This window comes from Anoplolepis gracilipes, chromosome 16, assembly GCF_047496725.1.
Source record: "Anoplolepis gracilipes chromosome 16, ASM4749672v1, whole genome shotgun sequence".
NCBI lineage: Eukaryota > Metazoa > Arthropoda > Insecta > Hymenoptera > Formicidae > Anoplolepis > Anoplolepis gracilipes.
The window spans coordinates 2,879,990-2,899,504 of record NC_132985.1 but is presented as its reverse complement, the minus strand read 5'-3'; the positions used below and the strand labels follow the sequence as shown (position 1 = coordinate 2,899,504).

At 29.6% G+C, this 19,515-nt stretch overlaps 4 protein-coding genes across 11 annotated transcripts in view; 2 read left to right on the top strand and 2 right to left on the bottom strand.

Annotated features, from left to right (window-relative positions):
• The window catches only part of LOC140674802 (PHD finger protein 14), a 39,631-nt gene extending 33,981 nt beyond the window's left edge, over positions 1-5,650 (top strand). For 2 of the 3 annotated variants that reach the window (XM_072908590.1, XM_072908592.1), the window contains 13 exons: positions 220-384; positions 580-822; positions 914-1,125; positions 1,194-1,348; positions 1,427-1,701; positions 1,785-2,240; positions 2,307-2,601; positions 2,686-2,905; positions 2,982-3,163; positions 3,251-3,389; positions 3,491-3,750; positions 3,876-3,984; positions 4,557-4,688. In XM_072908590.1, coding sequence (XP_072764691.1) covers positions 220-384; positions 580-822; positions 914-1,125; positions 1,194-1,348; positions 1,427-1,701; positions 1,785-2,240; positions 2,307-2,601; positions 2,686-2,905; positions 2,982-3,163; positions 3,251-3,389; positions 3,491-3,750; positions 3,876-3,984; positions 4,557-4,577 — 2,732 coding nt within the window. In that variant the 3' untranslated portion in view covers positions 4,578-4,688. Of the gene's footprint in view, positions 1-219; positions 385-579; positions 823-913; positions 1,126-1,193; positions 1,349-1,426; positions 1,702-1,784; positions 2,241-2,306; positions 2,602-2,685; positions 2,906-2,981; positions 3,164-3,250; positions 3,390-3,490; positions 3,751-3,875; positions 3,985-4,556; positions 4,689-5,509 lie in introns of those variants that run through there. The other variant, XM_072908591.1, reaches the window with a different exon arrangement.
• On the bottom strand, positions 5,064-7,181 carry LOC140674808 (methionyl-tRNA formyltransferase, mitochondrial). 4 transcript variants are annotated; one of them, XM_072908617.1, is made up of 6 exons: positions 6,855-7,181; positions 6,564-6,761; positions 6,361-6,483; positions 5,911-6,089; positions 5,598-5,792; positions 5,064-5,383 (listed from the first exon to the last, which is right to left on the bottom strand). In XM_072908617.1, exons 1-6 carry the CDS (start codon positions 7,064-7,066, stop codon positions 5,202-5,204), a joined length of 1,089 nt encoding a protein of 362 aa, XP_072764718.1. In that variant the 5' UTR covers positions 7,067-7,181; the 3' UTR covers positions 5,064-5,201. The 4 variants fall into 4 exon arrangements, with proteins under 4 accessions (XP_072764718.1, XP_072764720.1, XP_072764721.1 ...); XM_072908619.1 differs by having other exon boundaries at positions 6,871-7,005; XM_072908620.1 differs by having other exon boundaries at positions 6,564-6,758; positions 6,871-6,983.
• Positions 7,182-7,604: 423 nt separating this feature from the next.
• LOC140674675 (uncharacterized) lies at positions 7,605-11,391 on the top strand. The gene is made up of 10 exons (XM_072908398.1): positions 7,605-7,873; positions 8,163-8,363; positions 8,496-8,566; positions 8,663-8,799; positions 8,923-9,034; positions 9,185-9,258; positions 9,642-9,940; positions 10,023-10,312; positions 10,403-10,522; positions 10,666-11,391. Exons 2-10 carry the CDS (start codon positions 8,298-8,300, stop codon positions 11,123-11,125), a joined length of 1,629 nt encoding a protein of 542 aa, XP_072764499.1. The 5' UTR covers positions 7,605-7,873; positions 8,163-8,297; the 3' UTR covers positions 11,126-11,391.
• A 1,934-nt stretch (positions 11,392-13,325) lies between these two features.
• Positions 13,326-18,768, bottom strand: Egl (Egl_like_exo domain-containing protein). Of its 3 annotated transcripts, none has more exons than XM_072907943.1 (8): positions 18,613-18,768; positions 18,029-18,136; positions 17,762-17,948; positions 16,164-17,653; positions 15,953-16,033; positions 15,619-15,863; positions 15,115-15,500; positions 13,326-14,961 (listed from the first exon to the last, which is right to left on the bottom strand). In XM_072907943.1, exons 4-8 carry the CDS (start codon positions 17,571-17,573, stop codon positions 14,603-14,605), a joined length of 2,481 nt encoding a protein of 826 aa, XP_072764044.1. In that variant the 5' UTR covers positions 17,574-17,653; positions 17,762-17,948; positions 18,029-18,136; positions 18,613-18,768; the 3' UTR covers positions 13,326-14,602. The 3 variants fall into 3 exon arrangements, with proteins under 3 accessions (XP_072764044.1, XP_072764046.1, XP_072764045.1); XM_072907945.1 differs by having other exon boundaries at positions 18,518-18,661; XM_072907944.1 differs by having other exon boundaries at positions 18,487-18,658.
• Positions 18,769-19,515: the final 747 nt, after the last annotated feature.

Genomic DNA, 19,515 nt, shown 5'->3' with positions numbered 1-19,515 from the left:
GTTCCAAATTATGTACAAACATAACCTATTATATTGCTTTATATTATATTTTTTTCCATAAAAATTGTTATGCAATACTTTGTCAACAATAAATATTATTGCTTTCATTAACATTGTTTTTTTTACATAAATATGGAGCAATGATGAACATATTTTTTTTTATACTGAAAATATATTTGGATACTAGGTCTATAAAAAATTAAATTTTTTTTTTTACAGTCGAGAGAGATCCCAAAAAGAGGAGAGTAAAACCGGTGGAATCAGCACAGCAATCTTTACTTGACTTTGATTTAGGTGAGAGCTCAGATGACAGCGATTTTAGGATTGAGGATCATTGCGAAGAGTCGGATGATGATTCGGTAGATTCTAATGATGTTGGCAAAGGTGAGTTGTATTAACGTTTATATATTGCACAGTGTTAGGAAATTGTCTTATGTATTAATGATAAGAGAAGAGAATGAAAGTAAAATACACATTGTATAAATGTTTTGTAAAGATAAAGAGATTTATTTGCATATTATAAGTCATTGTATACACAGTCTTGTAAGTAATAATTTTAACAAAACATGTTTCCCATAGAAGAGGGAGATGCATCTGAGGAATCGGACGATTCATTAGATGATCCTTTGTTGAGAGGAAAGGATAATGCTGGCTTAACTATAGGAGATGTTATCGAACAAGCTCACCAGCAAGCTCTAAAGGGTGGTCCTCTTGATGAAAAACTAAATAAAATGCTAATTTGTTGCGGTTGCTTAGGAGACAGAAGTGATGACATAAACGAAATTGTTGAATGTGATGGTTGTGGAGTTAGTGTTCATGAAGGTCTCTATTTAAAATATATTTAACAATTGTGTTTAAAACCATTTTTACACTATATATATTTATATTTATATGAAAAAACATTAAATTTTAGGTTGCTATGGTGTATCCGATGTAGAAAGTTTTTCGAGTACTGACTCCCTATGCCAATCAGCACCATGGTTCTGCGAAGCCTGTAGTGCGGGAATCGAAGATCCATCGTGCGAGCTCTGTCCTAACAAAGGCGGAATTTTTAAAGAAACAGATGTCGGAAAATGGGTTCATTTAGTATGCGCTCTTTATGTACCTGGTGTTGCTTTCGGCGAAGTAAGTTAATTTTATATCATGTAATGCATGTCTCAATAATATATAATTTCGTAAATTATGAATTTTAGGTTGATCGTTTGTCAAGCGTAACGCTATTTGAGATGGCATATACCAAGTGGGGTGCAAAAACGTGTTCTTTATGTGAAGATTCACGTTATGCACGCACAGGCGTATGCATCGAATGTGATGCTGGAATGTGTCATACGTATTTTCACGTGACATGGTAATATTTTCACCAAGAGAGCGCACATCTCAGTTTATATTTTCAGAATTTGCTTATGCAAAATATTATTTTTTGCAGCGCGCAGAGAGAAGGCTTACTGTCAGAGGCACACAGTGAAGAAGTCGATCAAGCCGATCCATTCTATGCACATTGCAAATTGCACTCTGATAAATCTCTCGTTCGTAGACGTAAACGTAATTGGTTAGCTTTGCAATTACGTGCACAATATCGACAACAGGTGTTGAAACAGCCCAATCATGTAGACACGGATGAACAACGTAGAATTCAAAGAAAATTGGCTAAACACAGACATAAATATTTAGCTCACAAAGCGTCGCGTCCACCACCATGGGGTAGATTAATTTTTTTGTATATAAACGTATTACACTATATATGTATATATATATATATATATATTTCTAATAATACATTATAGTACCGACACAAAAGATGCCACGCTTATTAACTACGTCTGCTTCTGCTTGTCGCCAATTGGCAAAGAAAGCAGAACTGATGGGCGTAGATACAGCTGCATTGGAAGCACAAGAATCTCAGCTGGTGGCATTAGTGGATGTTAGAAAAAAGTGGCATATCGCTCCCGCCTTTAGCGTAGAATTTATCGGCTATTATTTGGATCGCAATTTGCGTGTGACGTCTATGAAGAGAAGACTACAGGAACTTCTCGACATTAATTCGCAATTATTGAACGAGCAGCAAAGATTAGACAGAAAATATGATGAAGTAATGAAAGATAATGAAGAGCAAATCAAAGTAAACTTGACATTGAAAGGAAAGATCGAAATGTATCATCAAGTACTTAAAAGCGCTGGTTACGTGAAACCTTTACCATCGATCACCGATTTAGCAAAGCCAAGGATAACACCTACGCTTGGTAAGTTGCATTGTTTGAATTTCTAATAACGTAATGAATACATTATGGGTATTTTCTGTTTTACAGGTACAGGATTAGGCGTACCTACTGCAGCCGCTTTAAAAATGGGCGTCGGATTTCCACTACCTGTGGGTAAAGGTGCGGAAGGTGTACGTGAGGGCAGAGTGTTGAGCAGCCAGGCGGCACAAGAACAAAATCACAAAAACGAGCTTACGACCTTACGGCATCAATGTGGCATCTGTAGACGGTCGACTAATCAGCATCTTCTCGCAAAGTGTGACACGTGTCATTTACATTATCATTTGTCCTGTTTGAGCCCACCTCTAGCACGAATGCCTAAGAAAACAAGACAGATGGGATGGTGCGCATGAAAATATAAATAATTACTATATGCTTAATGTTTCAATTATTAAATTTAAATTTTTCAATATTGCAATTTTTGCAGGCAATGCTCAGAGTGCGATAAAGAGTCATCGGGGTCGGAAGTGGAACGCATAGATACATCAGCGCCACGTAAATTAAGGCACTGTAAGGATGACGCCAATTCGACACCTACACCGCCGCAAGAAATGCAGACAACCACAACAAGCATACCTATTACGCTTAAGAATGCTACTAGCAATGTAATAAATGTTATTGCTCCTGACACACATGCCACACCAAAAGTATTTATTTTATAAATAGAAAGATTTTAACTCAACAGTGTTAATATATAATACATAAACAAATGTATCTTTGCAGCTAACTATTAAACCAATGGGACCGCAACCATCAACTATAGAACTTCCACAGACAACAGAATCAATGTACAATCAACAATCCATTAATAATATCGCTATAAGAGAAGGTTCACCAGAATACATGGTAGCTTCAGCAGATGGGACAGAATCTGTCTCTCAAAGAAGTGGAAAGAAAAGAAGGAGGTGTGCATGAAATAGTCTAAATAAAATATATAATATTTACTACTTATATTCTAAAACTATATCTAATTTATATAAATATTTTATTAGAGAGAAGCATAAGAGATATTCTCCAGATCCAATAACTGGAGTCAAACAGAGAAAAAGGAAGCATAAAAGGAAAAGTTTAGATATAGAAAATCCAGAAGTTCAAAGTCAACCAGAATTTCACAGAAGGATTACAATAAAAGTATTTATTTGTTTCTTTTTTTTTTTTTTTTTTTTTTTTTAAGTGTGTTTTAGCTTTATCGATTTAAACAACAAATTGACAAAATATTGAATTGAATGCAGATAAAATCAATTCCACGACCGGAAGGAGATGCAGCTTCAGAATCGAGCCCACAAATGTTCATAGCCACTTCCACGAGTACTGAAATCACGTTGCCACCACCATCACCTGTGCCACCACCGACTGTAAATGTCCCTCCTGTAAACGTGTCTATGAATAGCAGTGGTCGGCTGTCGACGGGAACGAAGAGAGGGAAAGATACGGACCTTATGACGCAATGTAATGTCTGTGATACTCCCGGCACCAACCAAAATCTCGTTATGTAAGTTTGAAATAATTAGGACTTTTGAAATTAACAACTATGATAGTTTAAATCTTAAAATACTTAGAGTTGTACTCTAGAATTATAATGATCCTTTTTGCTACACATTTAATCCTTTATTCTAGGTGTGACGAATGTAAGAAGTGCTATCATTTTACATGCTTAGATCCTCCTGTAAAAAAGTCTCCGAAGAGGAGAGGCTATTCCTGGCACTGTGCCGACTGCGATCCTAGTGTAAGTTCATAAATTTTTACTGTTAATAAATAATATTTTTAAAAATTAGAGATTGATGTACTTTTTATTTTGTCTATATTTATAGATATATACATATATATAAAATGCATCACATATATAATACGTAAAAATCTTTAATAAATAATTGTACGACGTAAAAAATATTTTTTAGACAATTTTTCTCTTTTTCTTTTTACTAGCTTACAATATATTATTTTTTTATGCATACAGTTTATAGAGACAATAAATACTACTAAATGTGACAAAATATAAAGTACTTTAATCTGAAATGTATACGAGTAATTAATTGATTTGGCTTCATGTGAATCAAATAGAAATAGGCGTTTTTTGACAATGCAAAAATTAATATTACAGGGAAGTGGGAATAAAGTTTTTTGTCTGATGCAAACTAAATTATATTTATCTTTCTTTTTTATGTTACTTTGCAGCAGACTCTATTTTATGTCTTCCGCTTAAAATATTGTCAATGGGGATATATATCGCTCACTCTGGCACATTAAATGTAATAAAAAAAAGAAATTTTTATAGTAAAAATATTTCTTTTATTTCAGGCCTCTGAAACTGAGACTTAATATCAACAATTTTCTATCTGCAACTACTATTCTACGTTCAAATAAAGCATTCAATGTCGTATTTTTTTTTTTTTTTTTTTTTTTTTTTTTTTTAAGTACACATGAGAACAAAGAAGAGAAAAATTTTGTTATAATTTAAAGGAAATCTAATTTTATGAAAAGATTATAATTACAAACTTCACTTGAAAAGGATTTGAGTCTTAGTATAGTTTGTGCTACTTATTTCCTATTATTTCTTTTACCGACTTTTTCTTAATGCTTTGTAGTTTTATATTGTAGCGATTCTACGAGAAGAGATATTAAATAAATTTAGCAAAATATATAAAAGGAATATACAAAAGAGTATTTTCGCATGAAACAGAAAAGCATAATGAAGTGCAAAATTATAAAATCTAAAATGAACAATTTATAAATATTCCATTTTAAGAAAACATTAATATATAAACAAACAATTTTTTATTCTCATGATAAATCACTGCGTCAATATTACATTTTGTACATTCTAAGTTATATAAATCTTTTGCTATTATAATAAATAAAATTTTAATATTATTATCTGTTCTGAATAAAATTATCATAGAGCTACGAAAGAATCTTACAATGATACAAAAGTGGCACTATAAATTATATTACATTACTCTGAAAAAATATCTTTTCTTTCATTTTGCCCTGCATAAATCCATTTCTAAAGTCCATCGCATTCATGGGTGAATGACCTGTCATTGTTACTTTTTTTACTAAGATCCAACTCGGTCCTTTACACGTCACAATTAATGCACTGCTTTTTTGATCAAATCTCACCAAACCTGAAAGTTGTTTCAATCAATTACATGCCTTTTATTCGAAAATAATATACAACACAATATGTGTATGTGTGTGTACATATTATGTATATAATTATATTTTCAGATAAATAATTTTTTTTTTCCTAGGAATAAACTGAAGGTTTAACGTTTCACAATTCTTGGAATTGATCTAGTGCTGTACTGAATCATACAGGAATGACGATTGATTGATTACCTGGTACATCATTCTCCGCATTTGTTCCGCTAATCGGTCTCGACGTCTGCTGAACATCGAATAATTTTATTGTCTTATCACCAAATTTTGTGGTTAATGGGTACAATCCTAGGAGACCGCGATGCAGATCATACACATTTTTCGCAGTCTTCTCATCCCACTTCACCAAAGAAATCTTTGATGTAATTTTAGGTGCTAAAATGTGTAATCATTGAAAAATACTAATAGCAAAAAATTTAATTAGTTGAAACATTGATTGTATTTTATTAATTAGCACAGCAGTAAAAGGGCAAGTAAAAAATAGTAAAATTACCATATGTTATGCCTGTTTTTTCCTGAGATTTCGAGAATGATAATATTTTTGGCAATTTTCCTATTACATCAATTAAAATATTTGCACCCATTTTTGCTAACTTGTCATGTAATTCTGGTAGAGTTTCATCTGGATGAATATCTAATTTTTTCTGTACTACTATTTCCCCAATATCAAATCTACAATAACATGAAAAATCATATATTTACAACTCAAGTGGCATAGTCCCAAGTAATAATCTCTTCTTTTATCAATGAAACTTGAATGTAAATAGCTTTCTACATTTTTTATCGAATAAAGAACTAAAGAAAAATATAAAATATTCATGAAATTTTTACAAAAACAACTATATAAACTTGTAAATTTATTTCATATTATAATATTTTTGACACTTTATTCTTTAAGTTAAAGAATGCATAAAAAAAAAAATATTTAAGAGAAAAATCTTACTTTTCTGGCATTATTTTCATGATTGTAATTCCTGTCTGTGCATCTCCATTAATTAAAGAATAAATTATTGGAGCTGCTCCTCTCCAGCGTGGTAATAGACTAGCATGGATATTTAACATACCTCTGTAAAAAAATAGATATATTAATGTATATATTATAGAACAATCTATTTTTGTCTGTGTGCTAAGATGGATAGAACTTACAGTGGAAAAGAATTTATAATATTTAATGGTATCAAATGGCCAAAGGAGACAACTATTCCAATATGAAAATCTTGTGGATTATTTTCAAGAGGCCATCGTCTAACATTGATTCCTTTTTCCTCCGCATATTGTATAACAACATTCTTTTTCCCTTTATATGCCGATACAACTTCTAATCGGCTTAATTTTTTGATTCTGCTACATAGAAATTTTTATAAACATGTTTTGCATTTTTATTTTTGTAACAGTCTCACAAAATATAAAAGGAATAATTATCAATAAAATACTAACTATTCGTTATACAAACTTTGTAAGCTTTCGAGGGCGAAGTTATCCGTTCCAAAAAATAATACATTCCATGGCCCACTGGTTTGAATTGAATGTAATTTTCTTTTTCGAACACGATGCCAAGAGGTTACCTCGTGCAATTTTCTATTCTTGAATATTGTGAGAAAGTACGAATATTTCTTTATTATATGTGATGAGAAATCAATACTCAACATATTGTATTATTATTTTACGTAGAAAATTCGTGAATATTAACATTCATACTATATTAAAATGTGACATTTGCACGTTCATTGATCTTGCTATTTGAGATTTTACTTTTCTGTATACTTGTATACATATTGGGATAAGATGTTTAAAAAATGGAGAGATTTAGATTAGAGAGACTAGACTATTTCATGTTGTGTAATACATAATAATGAAGTATTATTTTATTTTATCTAAAATTATAAGGCATACATAAAAAAATCTTGTAGAAAATTTTATATATATATATATTATAGTTCGTTCTTCAAACATAAATAAGGAACGTAAATTATCAATTGTCATTATGAATGACCTATAGATATACAAAATACATAGAACACTATCCCACCAAACATATCTATCCAAAAGATCGTATTTCGACCCTGCTTATACTGTGGCAGCACCGACAGTATCTCGATGTTGACAGCTAATGCTCCATCTATCTATTTTATATGCCATGCCATCAACTATGGCTGAATGTTTATATTTATTATTTATATTGATTTCTTTATTGATTTTTTGCAGATATATATCTTTTTTGTCTAAGATGACATGTGATATTATTTAGGATATAAAATAAAAGTTTTAAAATATCGTGACAGAAATTCTGAAAAATTCTTTATCCAATAATCAATCTTTATCTTTGTTTTGCTATATAATATAACAATTACACAACTCCTCTTACATACATAACATACCCCATTGCGGAGAAGATATCTTTTATATTCAAATCGTACCACAAGGTTAAATATAAAAATTTTCAGTAATAATTTTAAGTAAGTAATTATGATTTGTTATTTTAGATATTTTGTTTTGGGAAATCTTTATAGAGCGCTTAACGACGCAAAATAGAGTAAAATTAAGGAAAATTATTTAAAAAATTTTATATATGTAAAACATATGGCTGTAAACAATAGAATATATGTAATATATCTATTTACATAATATTTTTCACCTTAATTTTTTTTGTGTATTTAGTGTTGACACGAAAAATACAAAGAGTGCTTTGCACATAAACAATAATCAGATTGTTGCTTCAAAATATTATTTTATCTTTTTCAACAGGTGTGTTACTGTATATTACATCTAGTACATATTGTACAAGAATCAACAAGAGTATTGAGCAATTATATAAATCCTTATATCTTTAATTATTTTTTATAAACGTCGTTGAAAAACCTGATAAAATCTGATAAAGTCATGCATCACCTAATAGTAAAAGATATAAACAAATATTATACTAATCTTACATATTTTAACAGAAGTGTGAGTATGTGAATGTATATAATATATATATATAAAAATACAGATAAAAATGTACTTTTAAAGTAAATTAAGAAATTTAATATTGAAAATAAAATTATTTAATCTATAATTTTGGTAAATGTGTATTTTTAGGAACAAGTGGATGACCTAATAAGAATAAATAAATCAATAAAATTGAGAAATATTGAGAATTTGTCAGAAAGGTAAATAAAAACTTAATATTAAGATATGATATATAGTAAAAATGATTCTATTTTTATCATTATTTTTTAATAACTGTTCTTTTTATATTTATGTAGACTCTTTGAAATAGCAAATATAATAGAAACAGACATACATATTTTGGCATCTATTTATAAACATGTAGATATAACCACTGCTGTTGTCGAATATTTAAGGTTTTCTGGTTCCCAATTTATGTTTAATCAAGTCTATGGTATATATGATAATATTATCTTTGCAATTGTAAAATATTGATTATACATTGATATAATTTTATTGGCATCTTTGTTTTATTTTATTCTTTTAAATACATTAATTTTTTTAATTTGTCTTATAGATAATACAGAATTTTCATATAAAGAACATTATGTATTTATGTCGATAATACTTACAATTTATCTGATGTGTGGAGACTTCCTTATGATTTCATTTTTCAGAGACGCATTTATGTAAGTATTTACTAAAAAATTTAATTTTATATATTTAATAAAGTTATTTTATTATTGTTATATTTATTATACATATAATATTTAATTAATATTTAATTAATAATTAATATTATATATATATACACATATATACATATATTTGTATTCTAGAGCTCATGAAGTAATGGATAATAATACTAATAACTTTCTTTTGTACTATTTTAAAATTATGACTGAAGACTCAAGTAAGGAAAATATATTGCGTTTTTGTAAAGTGATCAGATATTTAGTGCCCCGATGCGGGACGTGTCCAAGAAAGCAAAAAAAAAACCTTAAAATACGTGTTTATATTTTTATACATTTATTAATATATTTAAACTGCAGAAGAGAGAGAAAGAAAGAGAGAGAGAGAGTGAGAGAGAGAAACAATAATAGTAAAAATATGTTAAAAAGTTGGAAAGGTTAAATCTCTCTCGACAATTCAGTCCAATCTGGGACATTGGGACAAAGAGCTCACATCCGGGACTGTCCCGCAAAATCCGGGACGTCTGGTCACTTTATCTTTTTGTAATGTGAAAAATGTTTTACTTTAGAATATCTTATCTTAATATCTTTTAAATTTACACAGGTCAGTACAATGAAATGATACTTTTAGAAGATTCAGACTTGTATGCAGTTATTAACTGTTTAAAGATAATAGATTATTCTTTTTTAAGTAAAATTTGGATTCAAGAATCGATAAAACAAAAATTCTTAATTCTTGTAAACAAATATTTTAAAGATCGTTTAAAGTGTTCCATTTGTACATTTCGAGTACCAGAAAAGTTAGTTATAAATGGTACACCTCGTAAGAGTACATTAATGAGCACAATATCCATATGGTCAGAGGATACTGTAGCTGCAAAGAAGTTAGCCTCGGGTTTAGATGTACATTATTTAATTATGTAATATAGAATTACCAAGAGAATGTATTTTGAACATTATTAAAATGATCCTTTTCACTATTCAGGCAGATCTCTTATTCATAAATACACATATGGATTTCACTGGTGGCATCGTGTCTGTGCCTTTTGCAAGAATACTTGACAACTTTATAGATCATGTAATTATGAATAGTATTGATAAAACAAATTTGAATCTAAACGATATAACTCCAAGTTCTAACGCTATAAAAATAAATTCGGAAGAGTTCGAACAAAGTTCTGAGTTTTATAATCTATTTTATGATGGCATGTGGCAAAAACCTGTGGAAGGCATGTATTGGAAGCATGATAACACCATATTTGCAAATGCAACAAAGTATGAATACGCTCATGTTTTATCTTATTTTCAAGTACAATATAATTTTTTAATTCATATATTAAAATTTGTAATTTATTTTTATTGTAGCGCCGATATAAGGAGATGCGTTGAGTCAGCAAAAGAAGGATTCAAAATTTGGTGTGCTAAATCCATTACTTCTAGAGTAGAAATATTATCTAAGTTTGCAAAAACATTAGAGTACCATCGGTATGTCGAGTTAATAAAAAAATTTTATTTAATGAATATCTTTTATTTTACATGTATATACATAGGTGCATGCATATGTACATATACTTCCATTAGTTCAATCTTGACAATATTTTATTATAATTTTATTCTTTGTTTTTTAGTCAATTGATATTATCAAGCTTAGTATCAAGATGTATAAAATTTGTATATTTTTATGAAAATTCAAACGGATATTGCATTCAAGATGAAAAATTAGAACTAATAATTAGTCGTAAACCAAAAGGCATTATTATTCTTAGAGAAGAAAATGCAAATACTTTGTTTTTTCGATTGACACAAGCTTTACTTGCTGGAAATTCTGTCATTATAATATTTGATAAAAATTTCTATAATATCTCACCATATTTGAACATGTTTACAATATCTGACATACCTCCAGGTGTTATTAATATGCTATCAAGTGAAAACGTAACAGATTTAGAATCAAGATTGTGTGGAATACAATATTCAGTCTATGCAAAACGATTTTTTCCAGTGTCAGAAGGAAAATTATACGAAAAATACATAAATTCATATGAACAACTTACTCTACCAAAGCAAATTATACACCCTCTTAAATGATTTTATAATAATATATATCATAAATGATTTTTTATTATTTATTACTCAATTATTTACTCTATTTATTGAAATATAAAATTGATGATTAGATAATTGTATTACAGTGTATTTTATAAATTAAAAGACTTAAGAGATTTAAAATGTTTTATGATTTTATCGTCATATAGACGAATACATATAATTGTAATGTTATTAAAATTATTAAACTAGCTAACACATTGACGATAATGCGAACCACTTGTGTTTTATAATATGTAATATTTTCTGTATGCATTTTGTATTTCAGCATAAATAAAAAATTTATTAAATATTTTTCTTTCAAGTTTTTTTCTTGCATTTGATAATTATTACAGATCATGAGATCTAACTCTAAATAGAATAGAACTTATGGAGATTGAATACTAAAATAACATAGTAAATCTCTAATCAATATATGTATTATCTCTATCAATATATATTTACTTTTATAAACCTAAAATATATGCTATAAAAATCTTTAATATTGATTATTTAATACCGATATATAAAATTTGAGTATATTTTACAGCTTTAAAACGATTTATATAATTGAAAATGTAAAAGAATTGTCTTCTTTCTTTATCATACACGTAATTTTAATATTTCTTTTTTATATTTATAGATTTCTTAAAACACGCATCTATATGATAAAAAAGAGAGAGAGAGAAAGAATTTATCTTTCAATCTACTAAGCAGATGTATAAATAAAGTGTAGAACAAAAGTAATACATTTTATTTTTTTTAATAATATTCTTTATTACGTACATTTTGTTTTAAATTTTATTTTGCATCGATATGCAACAAATTAGTCATTGTTAATAATTATGTGAATTAGCATTCTTTCGTATAAATATTTTTGTGATGTTTCTTGTTTTTAATATAATTATATTATATGACTTGATATAAATGCATATTATAAAATAATTCAGATAATCCATTCTTAAAATATTGCCTATAACATTAAATCATCTAGATAATTAGAAAAGAAAATGTAATAAATATAGAATGACATAAAAACAAACATTTTCTTTTCTGAAAATCTCAGATATTGAACAAAATAACAAATTAGTTAATAAACTTGCGAATTATATTATTATCAAGCAAATACTGTACATTTTTTCTGTCAATCCTTTGCACTCATCTGATTTAAATTGAGCTGAGTTCTGCAGTAGACAAAAAAAAAAACTTTTTTACATAATGCCTAGAGCTTAACATAAATAGCGAATAATTTAAATTAACAATAATTTAATTTCTAATAGTCAAATTCAATAATCTCGTAGAATATGCGCATTATTTCAAAGTCAATGTACGAGCGCAAAGGACAAAAGTATGGATGATTGTCGATATACAGAAAAAAAAATTGTATTAGAAATATATAATTATTATATAATATTTTGTATTATATATTTATAGGAATTTGTGTTATATAGTATAGATTACTAGAGATTAAAAAAAGAATTTACGATACATCTAAAAAGAGATGGATAACATGAATAAAATTAAACGCAAATCTATGTAAAAATGTTTTAAATCCCCATATATGAAAAATTCTATCGAGTTTTGTCTAAATACAATTTATATATAGCGCAATATGTGTATTTTTGCGTATACGTGTGGGTGTGGTATGTATGTATAATGTTGCCATTTTCATAAGATTCTCGTATATCGAATATCATTCGTAACTTGATCAAGATTACCTCAATATAAAATATTATTATAAATAGAGCTGCCGAAATTAAAATTTAAATGTAATATTTCTATACACACGCAATGAACTAAATTGCACTTTTTAGTAACAATGCAGTTCTGTATCCCACAAAACGGAGTTTTTACATAATTATTATCTTCTCTTATTATTTTGCCAACTATAACAAGAAATATAATAATTAAAATATTTACGTCAAAATATTTAGAAACGCCCGATGTATTTGTTTCATATTCTTAAAAATTTTAAATTTATAAAAGATATTGCTAATATACATATTAGTGTCAATGTTTTGATTATATAGAAAAAAACTTATATAGATTGTCAGGTATATATTGTAATAATTTTTAACATATTTTATGAATAGTATGCGAGACAGTTGAATAATTTGATACTAATTGAGCCTCAGACTCCCTCCATTGAGAGTAAATACACTAATGAGAATGATTCGTTGATGATTTATTTACGTACTTTCCCTTTTGTGATTATATAGTTTTAATATTTTATATTTTTAATATTAGAAAAAAGATGATACAATTGATATGTGTATATTATATAAACATATTTTCCCATGAGTAAAGTATTGCACTAAAAACACTTTCAATTTGTGGTAATGAAATACATAGGTCTCTTGCAATCGTCATTTTATCAAACAATTCACACATCTGGCAGTTCATATATTAATAGTATGTTATATTACAAGAGTATGAAAGCAGATCTTTGTTGTATCCACATGACAAGTAATGCATAGATTTTATTTAATGTTATAAATTATAGTCTCTTATCAGAAGTGCAGGCATAATTATTTATCAAGCATATAATTATATAGAAATATAAAACGTATCTATTTGTTAATCAATTTATTATACATATTCTATATTAAAAATTGGCACTTGTGTATATAGCTATATATATATATATATATATACGAAAATAAATTGCATTTGTAATCGACATAAGGAAGAAGAGATCTACATAAATTTATCTCACACAAATGTAAATTCTACAAGGAAAAAAGCATTTATTTGTTAAATAAGTCGCTGCTATGCTCTATTTACTGCCTTTGATTCGTTTCTTTTAACAAGTGACGCAAAGTAGGCCGTACAAAACTCTCAAAAATCAGCGATTTTAATGCAGTACTTCACATAAAAAAAATTTTAAGCATGATATGCATTCCATTAATTTTTTACAACATTATTCAAAGCATCATTATGCTTATATAAACAGTACAATAATTCTCCTGTCATAATTTATATACATTTTGCCTAAAAAGAAATAGCATTTTTTTATTCATATTTTTAATTGTGTAACTTAAATTGAACATAAAACGCCATAATTTGTAATTTGTTAAAAATCACATATGCGGTTATTAAAAGCCTTGTCTGTATGTACACTTTTTTATTAAACACGATTCGGTCTTTCTTAAATGCTTGCAAAAGAAAGATAATCTTTAGACTGATAATAAACGATGTCCTCGTATAAAATTAATAAACCTTTTTTAAAAAATCTGATTATTTTATCATCAGATTTGAAAAGGCGTATATAACAAGGCTTATTTTGTTTAAGACACTTTTAAAGGAGCAGAGATGCCAGAAAGCATATGTTTTGTAAATTTCGCTAGATCTGCTCTAATATGAATCTTATTATATTACTTAAAATAGATAAATTTTAACTACTTTTTTCTTATGCATTTCCCTTTTATAAAAAACCTATAAATGGCAACTTTTCTACTACTTTCACAGCAGCTGTAATATCTACTTTTTTGGCGAATTCTGTAACCTTACTCTCTCTTTTTCCTCCTCACTGACAAAAATTCTAGTAATTACTATATCACCTGTACTAAGCGTTTGACAAGCTACACTAGTTCCAGTAGCTTGGCGATCTGTCCGCGGATTGTCACTTTGACACATGCAGACACATTTGGTAGGTGATGCATCAGTACTGTTGGCAGAAAGCTGATCAGTTGCGCAGCTGGTAACAGCAGACAATATAGCTTCTAATTTTTCTATCTTTTCCAGCTTATCCATCCGTCCGTCGGAGAGTATTTCATCCATCATTTGCATCGATTCAGTTAAGCTTGGAGTGTCAGCATTTCGTGGGGACAATATACCACCTAAGAAATTGATTTCCAAATCATCAAACTCATTAGGTAATACAGTGAATCTCATTACTAACGAGAAATAATCCTTTTTTGAAATAATATAAATTAATAATTTTTAGTTTAACTAAAATGTGAAATATAAACTAATCATTATAGTAATTTTACCAGAATGAGAATTTTCCGACGTGTAACTTTCCAAACTTTGATATTCAGGATCATCTGTCTTATCTTCATCATCATCATCACTACTGTCAGCTTTATCCTGACCCATATTCTCTAACTTTTCCAATTTTCTCGCAACTTTGTAACTCCCTTTGAGCTTTTCTTTTTCATCTTCAGTAAGATCCAAATAACGGAGAAGCCGAATTTCTCGGTTACTTAGAACGATATTTTTACTTGTCGCTTCTTCCATTCTCTTTTTTAAATCTGCCACCTCAGTCTCTACTTTGCGTTGCTTTTTACGTGCTTTCACATCTGCTGGTCTTATATGCATTTGAATTTGTTCTTCGCATAATTCTGCAAAAAGACCTTGTACTTCCGGCCTTATAAGTCTGTTAATGATATACAGAAATCATTATTAGAGAAATAATACATGAAATTTGCTACTATTAAAAATATCGAATATGCTCTATAAAATTTGACTATTCAAAATATTGAATAAAATTATACCTAGACATGGCATTGTAAACCTGAGGTACAAGGCTCAAAACATCGCTGCTCGCATAAATCAACATGTCTCGCGTCATGGGTCGTCGGGACCAATAGCGTTGATCTTTACGATAAATATTTTTCAATTGTTCCTTAAGTGGATTACACGGAGCACCGTAATGATCACACAAGGTGTTTAGATTAACATTTTTAACTTTGTACACAGGCTTTCCGGTTTCTTGAAACTGAAGCACTGCATGTGCAGCCTAATACAAAGTATTATAACTTCATATTACATTTATAACAATATATTAATGTTAATTAAAAAAAAAAAAACAAAGAACCTTAGCATTACCTGTGTATCAAAAACATTTGTCAATGTAATCTTAAACTGATTGTACAAATTGACACTATCATTTCTACAATCATGAATCACCTGTAAAAGTAAATGCAGTTTTATGTAATTGTGCTAATATATATATATATATATATATATATATATATATATATATATATATATATATATATATTACTTTTTATTATTACTTTAATAATATTTTCGTTACCTTAATAACATGAGGATGTTCTAACAATTTCTGGAGACCTCCAGCTTGAACAAGACTCGGACATGTGAATAAATCGAACACATATGCTTGACTGTTCATTGTACCAATTTGTACAAGTGTCAATTGTCCCTTGACACCGAGATTTATGCCCTCGCAATCAAAAGACACGACCACTTTACCATCGGGAGGAGGCTTTCGAGGATTTATTATATCCTCTATAACTTGAAGACTTTCCCGCGGTGTTGCTATCACTCTAGTCTGTTGTAACACTTTTAGTTTCCATGCATCACCCATCTGAGCGGTTTGTAAACTGCGATCCCGTTCCGTATTATCTGCCAAAGTTCTCATAACGATTGTATTAAATCTTTGTTTGAGGCTCTGCTGTTGCAAGCTAACGGGTGGCGAGTTATTATTATTGCTCTCGACAGGCGATGTGCATATGTTTTGCAGCGAATTAGATTGAAGCGTCGTATTATTACAAATATTCTCTGATTGATTCGAAGACGGTTGAGAAAATTGAATCTTGCTTGGTGAAACGATCGGCATTGTGTTATTTGTGTGAGTCACACTGTTCCGCGGATTGCCATTCGTAGTCTTCGCTTTCGTGGCTGCGGGCTCCGTCACAACATATTTTGGTCGGCCTATTAATGTCACTAGATTGGTTTGTACGTGGAAAGCATCTGGGAACATTTTTATAAAAGTAGACAAATCTTGCGGCGTTTTAAATATACTTGTCCAATTTTCGTGCGAGAATTTTTCATTAACCATATTAAATAATTGATCTATGAGAATTGGGCCTTTCCGTTCGATGCATACACAGAAGAAGTCTAACAGTTTAGCCGTAACGTCCGGATCTATTGGGATATCTGGCTCTAGTTCATGAAAGGGTTCTGGTTTCATGCCTTCATATTGCTTCAATATTACGTTATCTTCGCTGATTACAAACGCATCGGGATACTTTAAAAGAAAATCGCGAAATTCCTTGTAATGTTGACCGGAAATATGCCTGACTTCTGGCGAGGCTTGCGATCGATGACCCAACAGGCTTTTGATAGGGACCTCGGTGCCCACTCCATATTGCAATAGTTTATTCGTAAAGTATTCTACAGCCTCGCGAGCATAGTCACGTTTACCAGACTTATTTCCACTTTCTTCCTCCACAACTGGTTGAAACGTATTAACGGACACGTAATCGCCGTCGATCAAAAATAGTGCCGGGTATTGTGCTAGAAATTTCTTAAGGCCACTTTGCGATCCTCCTGCTATTTGACGCATTTCCTTTGTGAATCCTTTTGCCCCAAATTGGCAGCTTAGGTCATGCAATGTACGTGGACCGCCCTTGTCCATCAGTCGTTCAAAGAAGAAGAGAAGAGTCATGTTTCTGACCATTTCATACTCTGAGCTATCCATCTTTATATATATATAGCCACACTTTTAAAATTTTATATTTTTATCAAATATGATTTTTCTGCAAAATGTCAAGACGATTTCTGTAAAAGCAAAAAAAAGTGAATAGAACTTGTTAGAAATTAGATTTTTTTGAAAAACATTTTTATTGCTTATGGAGGTTAAATAATCAAATTTGTTGTAATATTTACCGTCATAATAAAGTTGAAATACCAAAGAAAAAGGCACATCACTAAACTATCACCATTTCGTATTTATGCCTTTATAAAAAATTTATCCAAGATTTGTTGACCAATGATAAATATATTTATTGAGGTTGAATAATTTCTAATTGAACTAAACAATTGTATAGCCAACATAATGGAGGAAAAGGTAAATCTGAAAAGAATATTTTAAATGTTTCAAGATTCATATTTACACAGTATATAAGAAACATTAATTTCCAATGCAATATGTACCTTAATCCAACATGGATAAAATTACATTATAATAATTTGCTTTCAGTCATTGTTAATCGTCTGTGCGTGTTTTTCAGAAACAATACATTATAAGATCTTCTCCTCCTCCTGTGAATAACATGAAATATTAACGAGATTAGTTTAGTCTAAATTAAGATATCTGATGTAATCTGACTCGGAAGTATCTGATGCAAACGCCAAAAACTGCATTTATCCTTCGAATTATATATAAAAATTTCGATATAAAATGCAAACAAGTGTCATAATCGAGACATACGCTTTTCCACGTTTGTTTCTACATGAAGCTACATTATTTTGTATCAGAATGCAATCGAGACAAGTAGTTTAAAAAAATAAATTTCGCAAATTTATAACTTATTCAAAGAATGCGTGTATTTGTAAAAAAGTGCGTATCTCTTGACTGTGTAATTTTTATAGGTCAAGCAATTCCGCGTAACTAGAAAAAGAGAGACGAAACAAAGAGCAAACAGCGATTTTCCTGAGATTATTAAACGGCTTCGTGGATTCCCACGACCGTGTCCTTGTCGCCGCTCGCAGTACCGACTCTCTCGTCGACGATGTACCTTGGCAGCGGTGCACGACAAAATCACAGTTAACCCCAATACGATGCAGTATGCGTGCCAATACGTAACATATCTCGGGCACATATCTAGAGGTGCGTTTGGAAATCTTACTCGTAGGGTAGAGCAGCATCGAACTGACCAATCAAGACAACGAAATTTTTGCTCCTGATTGGTCAATTCAAAGTTACCTTATCCCACGGATAACATTTTTGAATACACCTCAGCATACACGATGAATCAATGTTTGATGCAAATGCCGTCAGAGGGACCCTCGTGCGCGATGACAGACGACGTGATCGAGGATCGGGACTGATTGGGACTCGGGCCAAGAAAGCCGGAACCTTGTCACTTGTCACCTGTCACTTGGCTCAGGTGGCTGTATATAGGGGCGGAAATGTTACCTTAAAGGTCACGCGTCTCCTTATTCGGTTTCATTTTTACAATTTGCTTCTTGAGAGAATGAAAAGATTATATAATTTAAAAAGTTGTATCTCTCTTATCATTTTTGGTATATGGATAATCATATGTTCAATAATTCAAAGGTGACGGAATCTGTAGTCATGCATTTTATTATTTCCCTAATTATTATGTTCCTAATTAATGCATCTATATGAAAGCACGCTTTTTTCTAAATAACAGAAAACATTCAAATACATAATATTTAATATATTCTTTGCAAATTTCATGCCTTTATATTTTATATTTTTATTTAGTTAAATACTTTTAAATTAATTGTGTTAAACTGTTATTCAAAATTTCATTACAATGTTTTAGAGACTACTAGTTATATTTTTTATAAAAGAAATATATATTCGTTATCTCATACTAATTTCAACAAAATGTACATATATATATGACAGCAGTATTATCATTTTCGTATCATTTATTTATCATTATAAAATT

Excerpts from the sequence above, each read along its gene's own strand:
- LOC140674808 (XM_072908617.1), bottom strand. The coding sequence starts at position 7,066 with ATGTTGAGTATTGATTTCTCATCACATATAATAAAGAAATATTCGTAC. Across the intron at positions 6,762-6,854 it reads CAAAGTTTGTATAACGAATA|CAGAATCAAAAAATTAAGCC; the intron begins GTTAGTATTTTA and ends ATTTCTATGTAG. Across the intron at positions 6,484-6,563 it reads ATTATAAATTCTTTTCCACT|AGGTATGTTAAATATCCATG; the intron begins GTAAGTTCTATC and ends ATTTTTTTACAG.
- LOC140674675 (XM_072908398.1), top strand. The coding sequence starts at position 8,298 with ATGCATCACCTAATAGTAAAAGATATAAACAAATATTATACTAATCTT. Across the intron at positions 8,800-8,922 it reads TATGTTTAATCAAGTCTATG|ATAATACAGAATTTTCATAT; the intron begins GTATATATGATA and ends TTTGTCTTATAG. Across the intron at positions 9,035-9,184 it reads TTTTTCAGAGACGCATTTAT|AGCTCATGAAGTAATGGATA; the intron begins GTAAGTATTTAC and ends TTTGTATTCTAG.
- Egl (XM_072907943.1), bottom strand. The coding sequence starts at position 17,573 with ATGGATAGCTCAGAGTATGAAATGGTCAGAAACATGACTCTTCTCTTC. Across the intron at positions 15,864-15,952 it reads CAAATGTTTTTGATACACAG|GCTGCACATGCAGTGCTTCA; the intron begins GTAATGCTAAGG and ends ACTTTGTATTAG. Across the intron at positions 14,962-15,114 it reads GTCGGAAAATTCTCATTCTG|GTGGTATATTGTCCCCACGA; the intron begins GTAAAATTACTA and ends TCAATTTCTTAG.